The sequence below is a fragment of the Chiloscyllium plagiosum genome, chromosome 28 (genome assembly GCF_004010195.1).
Source record: "Chiloscyllium plagiosum isolate BGI_BamShark_2017 chromosome 28, ASM401019v2, whole genome shotgun sequence".
Classification (NCBI taxonomy): Eukaryota; Metazoa; Chordata; class Chondrichthyes; order Orectolobiformes; family Hemiscylliidae; genus Chiloscyllium; species Chiloscyllium plagiosum.
The window spans coordinates 30,518,344-30,532,930 of record NC_057737.1 but is presented as its reverse complement, the minus strand read 5'-3'; the positions used below and the strand labels follow the sequence as shown (position 1 = coordinate 30,532,930).

The 14,587-nt window shown below is 40.7% G+C and overlaps 1 protein-coding gene across 3 annotated transcripts in view; it reads right to left on the bottom strand.

Annotated features, from left to right (window-relative positions):
- The window catches only part of galnt17 (polypeptide N-acetylgalactosaminyltransferase 17), a 409,761-nt gene that overhangs the window by 232,770 nt on the left and 162,404 nt on the right, over positions 1-14,587 (bottom strand). For 2 of the 3 annotated variants that reach the window (XM_043718607.1, XM_043718608.1), the window contains exon 5: positions 5,762-5,959. The exons of the other annotated variant lie outside the window; for it this stretch is intronic. In XM_043718607.1, coding sequence (XP_043574542.1) covers positions 5,762-5,959 — 198 coding nt within the window. The remainder of the gene's footprint in view (positions 1-5,761; positions 5,960-14,587) is intronic. 3 annotated transcript variants of the gene reach the window in all.

The following is a 14,587-nucleotide window of genomic DNA, read 5'->3' as shown; positions in this document are numbered from 1 at the left end:
TGAATGCGCTTTGCATTTTAAATATTAAATACTGAATAAATGAATTTATAATATATAAATATATTTACATGTAAGATTCCAAAATGTACAGTTAGAAACAGGCTTTAAAGTTAAACAAGCATAAATTGATAAATTGGTTAAATGAGGTTAAGATGAAAATAAAGGCAAGGCGATCAACTACAGAAGGGAAGAGAATAATGCAATAAGAAGGATAAAGCCGAAGAGTACAGTTTTTAAAATGTTTTAGTCACTTGTTGCATTTCCATCCTGAATTACCGATAATGATTTTATTTATGTAATATATATAATTAATATTTATAATAAATCAATTGTATTAGCCTGAATCAATATTAATTGGCAGGATTCCTTCACACATTCTGTCATACTGATTCATAGCTAATTTAAAACATGACAGCGTTAATTCATTGTTAATTAAAGGATGGAAAGCTACATTACTGGCCAGAGTGTGTGCAGGCAGTGGCAGCAACAGCCTTATTGCTAGAAGAAAGTTGGAAACTTACTTTTGGGGGAGCCTTAATAGTCAGCACCCCACACCGGTACGGACCATACTAAATCAGAAAGCAGGACAATGGCTCACAGACTCTACTCTTGAAATATGAGGCAATTTTAATAGAGAAGGATGGCCTTGTGTTAGTCACAGACTGTTGCTTAAATCCAGCTGCATTCTTGTGGCGTGGAGAGGGAGAGGCCCCTGGTAATCCAGAACACGACTGCCTTGATATTATTGAATATCAGACTAAAGTGCGGATGAAGTTAAGGGACATCCTGCTGCATGTGGGAGCTCGGTTGTTTATCGACAGGTTCTCACAGATGATTGAGGGGAAAAGGCACAATGTATATGCTGTAGTAGACGGGATTGAGGGAAGCGTTATCAGGCTGAAAGACTGCCTAATGGCTGGTCAGCCCAAACTTGTGAACTCTATTCCCTAGAAAGAGGTCTCAGAGCCTTAAAAGACAAGGAAGGAATGGTGTACACAGACACCAAATATGCATTTGGAGTGGTATACACCTTCGGAAAAATCTGGCAAGAAAGGGGACTGATAAATAGTCGAGGAAAAGAACTACACATGAGGAATTGATAGAACGAGTACTAGAATCACTGTTACTCCCAAGGGAAATAGAGATAGTTCATATAAATGGACATCAAAAGGGGAATGATCCGGAAGTAAGAGGAAATAGACTGGCCAATGAGGTAGCTAAAGAAGCGGCCCTGAATCCATAAGGAGCCGCAATATACTCCCTAACACCTGTAATTCCAGATCCTCAAGGTATCCCATTGTTTACTGCAAAGGAGTAGGGAGAGAACCTGGCTAAGACCATTCCAGAGCATCCAGGTAGATTATACCGAATTACCCCGAGTGGGAAGACTGAGATATATGTTGGTAATAGTTGATCATTTATCTGGATGGGTGGAGGCATATCCTCTGGCCACTGCCACCACAAGTGGGGTGTCCAAGATAATACTTGAACACATAGTTCCCAGATACGGGATAATGGAATGTATAGATTTGGATCAAGGAACTCACTTTACTTCCAAGGTACTCCAGGGAATGGTGATGGGGTTAGGAATCTCCTGGGAGTTCCACCCTCATCAGGAAAGGTTGAGAGAATGAACCAAACACTCAAGAAGCAGTTATCTAAGTTAATAGTAGAAACCAGACTCCCTTGGACTAAGTGCTGAAAATGTGTTGCTGGAAAAGCGCAGCAGGTCAGGCAGCATCCAAGGAACAGGAGAATCGACGTTTCGGGCATAAGCCCTTCTTCAGGAATGAGGAGGGTGTGCCAAGCAGGCTAAGATAAAAGGTAGGGAGGAGGGACTTGGGGGAGGGGCGCTAGGAACTACTCAGCACTGAAGGTTCCCCGAGCGGATCTGTGGTGGTACTGCGGAGGCAAAATATTGAGACCCACCCTACCTCCAGATTGGAGAGGGATATGTGCAATTGTACAACTGGCAATCCCATTCACCTTGGCATTTGAAAAAGAGAAGATAGCAACAAAAAGGGGGAGGAGTAAAAAATCATTATTAGACACCTCTTTTGATTATAGGATTTATCTAGACTCTATAGGAGTTCCTAGAGGAGTGCCGGACGAGTACAAGTCTCGCAACCAGATTGCAGCAGGTTTTGAATCGGCTCTATTCTGGTGGGTGACGGTCAACAAGAATGGACTGGATAAACTATATTTTCTATAATCAGCAAAGATTCATCAATTACACTTGGGATGCTGTCAAAGGCATAACAGAACAGCTTGATGCAACCAGTAGAATGGCCTGGGAAAATAGAATGGCCTTAGATATGATCTTAGCTGAAAATGGGGGTGTATGTGTGATGTTAGGAGGGAGCTGTTGTACTTTTATTCCAAATAATACAGCACCTGATGGGTCAATCACTCGTGCTTTGTGAGGATTGACTACCTTAGTGGAACAACTGGCTGAGAATTCAGGGGTGGACACATCGCTCACAGGATGTCTGGAATCATGGTTTGGGAAAATGATGGGAGTGGTAGTCTCCATCCTCACCTCCCTGATAGTGGCAGCAGGGGTACTGGTAGCAATTGGCTGTTGTATCATATCTTGTGTTTGGGGACTAACCCAACGGCTGATTGAGACAGCCTTGGCAAAACAGATGCCCCTAAAAGGTAATCAGGCAAAGGAACTCTACCTCTTGAACAATGAGGGGATGGGTGACCTTGAGGCCAAGATGGATGAAGCCTCAGGGATGATGCTTGCAAATTTGGGGGCTACATATGAGAGAAATGCAGGAAACAACAATTATTGAAAAAAAGAAGGGGGGATTGTGAGAGGCCCTTGCAAAGGTTGTTGTTTCTGCAAACATCATAAGGCAGAGTCATGGGGGGGTATATGTTAAGCTAGATATGGTTGCAAGCAGTTACAAGTAGCTGCATCTTGCTTCTGCAAAAATTGCAAGGCGGAATCATAAGGGTATATTCCAAGAAATAACTAACTGAAAAGGGAGGTGGTCGACTGGTAGAAACAGATGTATTGACATGACCATTGCAATTGTCACGCACATGGGGAGTTAGTATGACCAAGATAACCAAATAAGACCCAGTGTTGCGTCAGCAAAAGTCATAAGACACAGCTATCACTGGGCGGGGGGGAGGTTGCATGCCACAGACAGATGTGGTAAGCCGATTAGATTAGCAGAAGTAAGAGAGGAGTATCAAGAGTCTCAACTGAACTGTATAAATTGTAATGTAACCTCCTGTTCCGGTGTGCCTCCTTTATGGTCACCCGGACTTGCAAGACCGTATGAATAAAGACTGCTTCAGAATTTGACTCGGACTGAAATTATTGAACAGTGAGCTTTGTTTCTCACAATATAGAGCACCCTTCAGCATCCCAAAGCAACACTTTCACTGTGTGAAGCTGCCTGGAGTAGGCCTGCAGCACACAATTAAGTGAGTATCATGATTTGTATTGATATGCTGCACGTGACACATGAAGGAGGTAGCTCTTTCTATCACCTTATCAGGTGAGAACCTGGGGAACAGGAACATAATGAAAAGGAGGAGGACAGTAAGGAAGTAGAGAAATAAGAGGAAATGCAAGTGCAATAGGGAGAGGAAAAGACTTACAATACTTAGTACCTTCCTGACCTGAATCCAACTGACAAAATTAACACACAGAAGGAGCAAAAGAAGGCTCCACAGTCTGGTGAGCCTGCACCACCAACGTGATCATAGCTGATCTTGGAGTTCAATTCCACACTCTGATCCCCTCGCCATGTCCCTTAATTCCCGGAAAAAACAAAAATCTATCTATCTCAGCCTTCTATATTCAACGATGCTGCAACCACACTCTCTGGGGTGAAGAATTCCCACCTCTGAGTGAAAGTTTTCACTTTATCTCAGTCCTAAATTATTATTCTCCTTATCCTGAAATGGTGAGTTTTTCTCTAGATTTGTCAGCCAGAGAAAGCAAACTCTCAGTGTCTACATGGTGTCTATACAGTGATACACAGTGTCTACACAGTGGTACACAGTGTCTACACTGTAGTACACAGTGATATAACTCCTGGGCTTCCCTAAATTGCAAAAGTGATGATGTTTCAGGACAATTTAAAGGTTATGAAATGCTCAAGGAATCTCTGAGGATATAAGGGAAGCTCTGGAGTGGATTTTCACCTCAGCAGCTAGTCAATAATCTAGTACAACAGAAAATACCAAACACTGAGTGAAAATTAAGCAAAGGCAATTGAGTCCAGACCCATCTGCAAATCCTTTCATTTCTTATTACCTTTCCAAAGGAATAATTGAAATTTCTCAAATGCATGGATGAAATTGTGTAACTGACATTCAGCCAAATACTCCTTCAAAATCTGTACTGCATAAGGTTTCCAGTCAGCCATGCTGCCAAGTATATGAATGTTTGTTTTTATTAATTTACACATATACAAGAAGACACTTGCCTCAGTATTGCAATCTTCATCAGCAGGTTGGAAAATGAGTCCAAAATAAACCACTTTTCAAAACCATGCAACACAATGTAAAAATACATTGACAGACCTGAAATCTCAGAAATTTCTTTAAGTACTGCAAATGCCGAACTACCCAAGCACATTTAACCAATCAATAAGAACATACGTACTTCTTGACATTTGATACAAAATTCATCCTACTTGAACTTTAACGGAGCAGGCATAATTGTGAAGTTTTTTGAAGAACTCAGAGCATTCTGACTAAAGCATTAAATTCAAAAGTTTAACTTGTCTTTCCTCTTCAGTTGATGGTTAACTTATTGACCTTTGGAAAGGAAGTTGGCAGAAAAATTTGAGGAATATAGAACAGATGACAGAAGCACTGCTAATTTTGCACCAATGAGTTTTCACATATTCTCAAGGCCTAAAAGCATACACTAAACACTCTTCACTCTTTACTGTTCTTTCGTCAATATTGTATTCATGCATCTTCATTTTCTTTAATATTACTTTACATAGAATCTACATGTAAATTATCAAACTACTTTTGAAAACAGATTTATGAAATTTGCACAGATTTACTTTATTAATGCCCACATTACACAGAAACTTTGGACTCAGAAGCAGGATTAAGGTCATTCATTCCCGAGAGCTTGGTCCACTAGTTCTTCTTCAAAGAATCGCTTTAAATCTATCATACTGATTTCTCTTTTACAAATCTGTGTTGATTGTCCTGAATTAATGTGCCTTTCTAACGGTATTAGTTTTGTGCCGTATTATAGTTTCTAGAGGCTGATTTATTACTGTCACTATGACTGACTAATCCTTACTTCTTTATTTGACTCTTTCTTTTTGAAGAGATGTGTTACTTTGGTAGCTTTCAGTCCTCCGACATACTTCCTATATTCACCAATGCATCTCTGAATTCCCAACATTCTAGAATTTACATGAACAGATTTTGGTTTTTTTTCAACTTTAAATTCTGCACATTTTTCAGTACTACTTCCATATGTATGGTTTATTTTAAGTAAGTTGGGAAAGGAGTTGAACTTGAACTTTATTGGTTAGAATTTGAACTACCTGTAGAGTAGTATGACAGATTACCTCTATTTCTGATGGTTGTCAATTGGATGGGTTCTGTCAATGGCGAAAGACTCAAGTCAACAGATCACTTTAGCCAGTGAAGATAAAAGGGTACAACTCATGTATTTTAGCGCCAGGTAACTGTCAGCCATTTTTAACTTGCTTATCACAGGTCTGAAAGTACAATGTTCCAAATGCAATCAAAATGGCCAACTGACCTGATAGGCAATGTAGGGTCTGCTGTATCCCACCATTCTTTAGGAGGGCTAATGTACATACACCAGAGCTCCCAGGTGTAACCATGGGCACAGTTCTCATAACGCTGAACCTCAAATGTTTTGTGCTTGATGTTGTCAATAGAAGGAAGGATAATTCGCTTCCTGTCATCTTTAATTCTGGCCAGCACCGGTTCAACCCTGAAAAGAGAAGATGAAAATAACTTAAAATAGTGTTAGCATTGTATAAAATTGTAATAATCCAGAAATGCAGCCAAGGCCAATGTGATAACAAAGCATATCGAAAGATTGTTAGTTGGGATGTCCTAGTGATAATACAATTATTTCAGTTATTAAATTATCCCTTGATGTCTGAAAGGATATTCCTTACATAAAAAAAAAACAAATCGAATTGTAAATATTTGAGTATCAGTGTGAGAAAGGAAACAAAGGTCATTGCTCATGCTTAGTTTGTCGCAACCTTAATTTTGTCCTCAGTACCAAACCTTACTCGTAAAATGATAGGAACAGAATATAAACTGACCCAGGATATGTAATGCTCACCTTAAATAGACAGAGCACAGCCAGGTAATTTACCCAAAGACATTGCAGCAGACCCCTGTGTAAGTGTCGCTAAGAAGGTTGTGATATCCCATTGCAGGTAACCAGATATAAGAGGATGTTAAAATCCTACGGAGTCAGCTGGTCGACTAGAATGGAGCATGGGTGCAAAGAAAGGGGCTGGTGAAGAATTCAATACTGGGGTGGCCTCAAACATGATGAGGTCGTTTTTGAGCCCTGGAAAATAAGTTTTGAAATTTTAAAAATCTTCTCAGCTATTTTCTCAATGGTCCCCTACTACCGACAGTCAAATTGGTCTCCTGCAACCAATATAAGACACTTACCTGCTTAGTTAACTTATTTTGGATGGATGCTTTCCCATACGTATGCCTGAAACTTTTATCAGATGGCTTAGTGTATCAAAAGGCTGACTGAATTGCCTCCTGAGTTTCGGCTGCCAGCCACTAATCTTTTATAGTATTATCTGTCAGCCAGCAATATAAAGTAATTTCCATAATGCCCACAAGAGTTATTCAGCATTTTGTGCAAATGAACTATATATTAACAGGGATTTGTTTAAAATATGTGTTATGCCACTGTTACTTGTCTTCTGCTTGTGCTGCAGTGGTTGCCAAAGTCCCAGTGGAACATCGGGCTACTCTCTCAGAGAGAGGTGACTGGTGTTGAATTTAACCCAAGGGTCACCACACCTCAGGTGAGGGGAGAGATTGAGGAGGCAGTGCATTCATGGTGGCTTCAGTCAGCATGGAAATTGTAGTGTTGCTGGCACCACTCTGCATACAAATCAGCCATCCAGTGAGCTAACTTTCTTGCTTACATTAAGGAGCAGCTAATTTTGGGATATCACTGTACATCTAGCAAGCTCAATCCTTTACATTGAATCACAAAGAATCCATAACAAAACCCATGGGATAGAATTAGAAAGAGTCTTAAAGTAATGGTACAGCATTCTAGTGTGCAACAAAATGGTGCGAGATGTATGTGCTTGAGAAAATGAATGAGCAGCTAATTAAAGAATTCAAGACAGAAAGAGAAGATGATGCTAGGCCCCCTAGTTTGGGCAGGTCCCCTCTCTCACTCTTCCCTTCTGCCTCTGTTGGTTTCAGGCTTAAAACCTTCTGGGCACTTTCCTTGGATGCAGTTAGTGATTACATGTTAGATGATTGCCCTCTTCTCTGTATGCATTGATGTTGATTCAGTACAACTTTTGTCTTGAAGGTAGATAGAAAAATGGACATGTATTTCAGAAGTGGATAATGAGAATGGTTCCAATTCAAGTGCCAGAACAGCTGCAGTTTCCACTGAACATGTAACATCAAGGTAATTCGGTGTTGGCGTCATACTTAATGCTATTCACAGAACTGGGGCTAAAGAAAGGGCTTTAGACTTAATAGTGTGATAGGGGGTGGAAGGAATGGATTCCCTTGCATAGAAAATGATAAAAATCAAAGGTAAAGGAGAAGGTAGGATTGCAACTTAATGATTGGGCTGATTGTTACCAGAAAATAAAAGAGAGGGACAGAATGTGTGAATGTCATATTGTACCAAGGAACCAGAAAGGTGTAGCGAAATTTCAAATGAGAACAAACTTAAAGGCTTTGTATCTTCATTCATTCAGAATAAGGTAGACAGACTGACAGTGCAAATTGTGATAAATGAATGTGATTTCATAACCATTATGAAAACATGGTTATCAGGAGAAACTGAAAACTTAAATATTCAGGAAAATACGGAGAGACAGGAGAAATGGGAAAGGTAGTGCGGTAGCACTACTATTAAGAGATGAAATGAAGACAATTGTGAGGAATTATCTAGGCGAGCATGACGTACAGTTCATTTGTATGGGGGTAAAAGACAGCACGGGAAGGAAGACACGAGAATTGTACAGACCCCTAAATAATAGCCACTCTATGGGAAAGGCGATAAATCAACAAATAATAGGAGCATGTAAAAAGAATAGATCAATAATTATAGGTGACTACAATATTCATATTGATTGGGTTAATCCAATTGGAAAGAGTACCTATGACAACAAATTCATACAGTGCATTTGGGATAATTTCCTGAAGCAATATGTCATGCAGCCAATGAAAGAGTCAAGTTATCTTGGATCCAGTAATGAGGCAGGCTTAATAAATGACCTTAGAGTAGAAGATCCTCAAGGAAGTAGTGATCATAACATGAAAGAATTTAATACTTAGTTCGAGAGTGAGAAACATGGGTTGAAAACAACGGTATTTAATTTAAATAAAGGGGAATTGCAATGAAATGACGATAAAGTTAGCTAAAACAAACCGGGCAGATAAATTAGCAGGAATGACAGTCAGCAAGCAGTGTCATGACTTTCAGCAAAAATATATCCCAGTAAGGAGGAAAGATTCAACCATGGAGAACCAAGGAAGTTAAGGAGACCATTAAATTTAAAGAGAAAGCATATAAGGAGGTCAAAGTCAATGATAGTCCTGAGGACTGGGACAAACTCAGAATGTATCAAAGGAGGACTAAAAAGATAATAAAGACAGAAAAAAATGAACAATGAGGGTAAAACCAGCAAGAAATATAAAAACTGACAGTAAGAGCTTCTTTTAATATATTAAGAAGGAAAAGAGGGGTTAAAGTGAGAATAGGACCCTGAGAAAATGAATCTGGTAAGATGGTTTGAGGGCACAAGGAAACAACAGAGGAGTTAAACAGATATTTTGCATCAGTGGAGGGTACTTTGAATATTCCATTAATACTAAAGAATATGGGGGAGGAATTAAGTTCCATTACCATCACTAAAAAAAGTACTATTACATAAACTAATGGGGCTAAAAGCAGATAACTCCCCTGGTCTTCATTGGTTACATCCTTGGATCCTTAGAGAAGTAGTTACAGAGATAATTGATTATAATTTTCCCAAAATCCTTGGATTCTGGAGAAATACCAGAGGGTTAGAAAACTCCTAATGTCACAGCCACATTCAAAAAGAAAGGAGGGAAAACTTGGGTAACTCTAGGCTGATTAGTCTACCATCTACTGTTGGAAAAGTATTGGAATCAATGTTAAGGAAGTGATAACAGAACAGTTGGGAAATCATAATCTAATCAAGCAGAGTCAGTAGATGTCATGGCTGACTGATTTGTCAGAGTTTTCTGAGGAAGTCCCAACCAGAGTGGACAGACAGGAACCAGTAGATGTACTATATTTGGACTTCCAAAAGGTGTTCTAGAAGTTAGCTCACAAAAGGTTAAGTCTTAAGATAAAAGCCCATGACATTGGAGGTAGTTTATTGGCAAAGTTAAAGAATTGGCTAATGGGCAGGAAATAGCAAGCGAGGATAAGGATTGCTTTCTTAAATTGGTGACCAGTGACCAGTGGGGTTCCACAGGGATCAGTGTAGGAGGAAAGGCAGGTTGTGAGAGGGATACAAACAGTTAACAGAGAGATGATGATAGGTTAAGTAAATGGGCAAAAAGTTGGCAAATGGAGTATAATGTGGGAAAATGGGAGTTGTCCATTTTGGATAGGAGAACAAAGGTACAGAATATTATTTACATGAAGAAAAATTGCAGAAAGCTGCAACATGAAAGGACTTGGGGGACCTGTGTATGGAACATAGAAAGCTAGCACACTGGTGCAGCAGGTAATCAGGAAGGCTAATGGAATTTTGGTTCTCGTTTCAAGGGAGTTAAAGGATACAAGTATGGAAATCTTACTGCAACTGTACACAGTACTGGTGAGACCACATCTGGAGTACTGTGAGCAGTTTTAGTCTCCTTATTTAAGAAAAGATATCATTTCTATGAAGGCCATTGAGGGAAAGTTCACTAGGATGATCCTCAGTATGGAGGGATTATCTTATGAACAAAGGCTAAATCGGTTGGAACTCTACTCACTGGAGTTTAGAAAAATGAGAGATGATCTTGTTGAGACATATAGGATTCTTAAGGGATTTGACAGAGTAAATTCAGAGAGGATGTTTTCCCTCATGGGAGAGTCTAGAAGCAGAGGGCAGTCTCAGAATAAACAGGCACCAATTTAAGACTGATAGACTTTCTTCTCTGAGAGGGTTGTGCGTCTTTAAAACTTCTTGTTACAGACAGCTGTGGGGGCAGAGTCCTTATGTATATTCAAGGCTGAGGTAGATAGATTCTTAAGTAGTAGAGGAATCAAGGGTGGCAGGGAAAAGGCACGAAAGTGAATGTGAAGGATGTTGGATCAATCATGATCCTACTGAATGATGGAGCAGGCTCAAGGGGCCAAATGGCCTCCTCCTGATCCTATCTCGTGTGGTCTTATGGTCTTACATATCAGCAAATAAAATGTCCTGTTGCAATGCAGGCATGACCAAACTTTCAGAGTAGTTGTCAGAATGGCAGTGCATTTTCTCTTTGTTATATACTGCTTTCAGTTTGAACTGAAATGCTCTTCATAGACAAACATGCCCACTGAACCATTTCTGCTCACAGGGGTTAGATTTAATTTGCTTACTTTGCAGTGGCAACTAGGACCTGAACACTGCTTCATCACCAAAGCATTAACAAAATTCGAACTGAAAAGTCTGCATCTGAGAAGCTTATAACTTATACATTAGGTTTGTACCCCAGGACATCAACAGATCAGAAACTGAACTGAGAACATAGTCATAACCAGTAGCTCTACCAAAGGACAAATTTTAAAAAAGGAATACAAAAAGAGGCTGACAGTGGAAATGACAACAGACATTCTTCAATGAGAAATAACAGTTGATCTCATGAAAAAGATGGACTGATCGTTCTGAGTTTCAAATTGCATTCTCCAAATAAGTGTATGTGACCTCGTTTTCAGTTGTCATTAATCTGGCTGAAGGTCATAATGGCCATAATGGCTGAAGACACCAAGTTTCCCGCCTGTCAGATGAGCATCAGTGGGCTAGCGGCTGGGTAATAGAGGAATGTTTCTTTTTCAGGTCCTGGTGCCCATCAGAGGCCTTCCCAAACTGTGAAATCTCACCAGCCAGATGTCTGTACCTCTGATCTGTCACAGACTGCTCCCCTTCCCATCCTCATGACCAAGTCCTGCCTGTCTGTCCCTGGCAAGATCCCAGACTCACTTTTCATCCAGGCTCCAGCATAGTACGCCTTTGTCAGGGACTGCTTACAGTCTGATCAGTGATCTCCTTATCTAAGGTCACTACTGGGTTAAGTAAACTGCCGCCATTAATCTCCACTGATGTTGGAAAGTCCACCTTTTGTGAATCAACAATCATGAAATGGTTGGGAATGAGCCAGCCTATATCCCACTACCAACGTAAATTTCAGGCCCTTAATGCATTTGGTAGGCCAGAAATCAGAGGCCTGAATGCCCAATTCTTACAGTTGAGAAGTTTTGTGATTACTCCACAGAGAGGGGCCGTAAGTCCTAGCAGGGTTTGTAGTCCAGTTAATGGGGATTACTTTGAATATCCCAATTCTACTCAAATCTCAAAAGGATACACCAAACACATTGCATTGAGTTTTAGTTTCTTTGGCTAAGTGTTAATTTTGTCAAGATTCATGGTGAGCTTCTCTCTGCAAGTCTAGTAAGACATCTTGCCTCATTTTACCAAACTGAGCTCATTAACAAGCCACCCCTCCCTCATGGCATCACTCTCTCCTAATTCTAGCAACTCCTGGAAGAACTCGCCACTCTCCGAATATCCACCAGCATTAAAAGGCTGCTGTGCATCCAGATGAGCACTGGTATTCCATCAGTGGCTACAGTTTTTCAGAAGATGTCTGGGAAGAGGAAAATCATGTTGAGATTCTCCAACAGGCACAGGGAGGTCCTGGTGGATGGGGTGGTCCAAAAGAGAGCTGTCCTCTTTCCCTCAAGACAGGCAGAGAAAATCACACCACCAGACATGAGTAGCCTAGTTTCAGTTCACCTCCCAGGTCAACGATGTGTCTGCAGTCTGGAGGAGTAACCAGCAGTCCTACAAGAAAATCAATGACTGCCTCCACTCCGTCAGGACAAGCATCGCATCCTTCCCTTTGCTACCTCACGTGCACTCTATCACTATTACTGCACCCACCTCTCACCCAGACTTAAGCTCTAGCATTCTCACAATCTCATTTCACCTCTTCCCTCACTCGCTTCACTTGCCCCAAACTCCCCACACTACCAATTGTCCATTTCAATTCACTCATCCAGTGCCCCTCACCAGATTTGACCACTTGCACCAGCACTAACAGCTGTGTCATCCACTTTCCTCTCACTCAATCCCTCCCTCCCTTTCCTGGAGAAAACAACTCAAAATCCTTTTGAAGTAAGTGCCTGCTACAATGTTAAAAACTGCCAGTATGAGTAAAACACTCAACTAGACTGCAAAATACATGAGTGTCATTCAGGCAGAGAAACCCATTCCCATTTTCCTCAACAATGTTTAAATTACTGGTGGTACTCACTGTCTCATTTCACACCGAATAAGCTTTGGAAATCAAATTTGAAATGGTCAAAATCAGCAAATATCATTTTCTAGCTATTCCAAAATCTATTTTGCGCTTTGTGCCATACTATTAAAAAAGATAAAATGATGGGAACACAGAAAATAGATGCAGGAGTAGACCATTCAGCCCTCCAAGCCTGTACCTCCATTCAATATGATTGTGGCTGATTGTGTAATTTCAGTATCCCACCCCTGCTTTCTCTCCATACTGCTTGGTCCCTTTAGCCGCAAGGGCCATGTCCAGCTCCCTCTTGAATACATCTAATGAACTGGCCCCAACAGCTTCCTGTGGTACAGAATTCCACAGGTTCTCTGTGAGGGAAGAAATTCTGCCACAGTCCTGAATAGCTTACCCCTTAACTGATCTTTGATTTCTGCAAAACGTGACTGTTGTCACGTAGTATTATTTGAAAATCAAGGCCTATTGGCTCCAGGTTGAGGCACTTGAGAAACACAGAGGGAAAACAGGCAAAAAAATTCCAGTCATGCTCAGCACCAATAAACAATTCAGCCATCATAAAATAGTGCCGAAAAACAGAATAACTTTCAGAATAAAATAATAAAATAACTCTAAGCCAACTTTATGAATTGATAGGATATCTTTATCTGTGATGGTGCAAAATGGGTTATATCACTTCACATTCTATGTCATAATGTGGTAAACTTAGGGTTAGCTTGGTTAAATCTTTGAAGGACCACTGCTGTCTAGAATAGAATAGAATCCCTACAGTGTGGAAACAGGCCCTACAGCCCAACAAGTCCACACCAACCCTCCAAAGAGTAACCCACCCAGACCCATTCCTCTACATTTCCCCTCACTAACATACCTAACCTACACATCCCTGAGCACTATGGGCAATTCAGCATGGCTAACTCACCTAACCTGCATATCTTTGGACTGTGGGAGGAAACCAGAGCACCCAGAGGAAACCCACATGGACACAGGGAGAATGTACAAACTCCACACTGACAGTCACCCAAGGCTGGAATCAAACCTGGGTCCCTGGCGCAGTGCTAATCACTGAGCCACCATGCCACCCAACATTATGCCCTGTTCCTGATTTTCATTGGTCAGTACGTGTCTGTGCATTTGGAAATAGTGAATGCAGAGGCAATGAATTTGCAGCCCTTCTACTAATGCCAACAAAAACATGGATGGATCAGCATAACCTAGAGGCTTGAAGATCTGAAGAAGCCGAATTTATAATGGGTGGTTGGTCCAATAAAATTCATTTTACCATATCATACAAATCAAAATGATCCCATATACTCATACAGTTGGTTCAGAGATCAATTTTGTATTCTAAAAGCTGACCAGCTATCCAAACAGTCTCTTTACCAAATCAGTCTTTACATAACTTTTTTCTGAGGAACTGTCACTGGATCTGAAACGTTAATTCTGATTTCTCTCCACAGATGCTGCCAGATCTGCTGAGTTTTCAAAGCAATTTCTATTTTTGTTTCTGATTTCCAGCATCGGCAGTTCTATGTTGTTTTTTTACATAGCTCATGTTTGCTTTTAGCTATTTTCAGATTATTCACTCGGCTTAATTAGTCATTTTCTATTTCCTATTACCCAGCTGCTTCCCAGTTAACTCCTTCCAGTGCTGGAGTAGGATTAGGAGAAAGTGAGAACTGCAGATGCTGGATGCTGAAAAATGTGTTGCTGGAAAAGCGCAGCAGGCCAGGCAGCATCCAAGGAGCAGGAGAATCGACGTTTCAGGCATGAGCCCTTCTTCAGGAATGAGGAGGGTGTGCCAAGCAGGCTAAGATAAAAGGTAGGGAGGAGGGACTTGGGG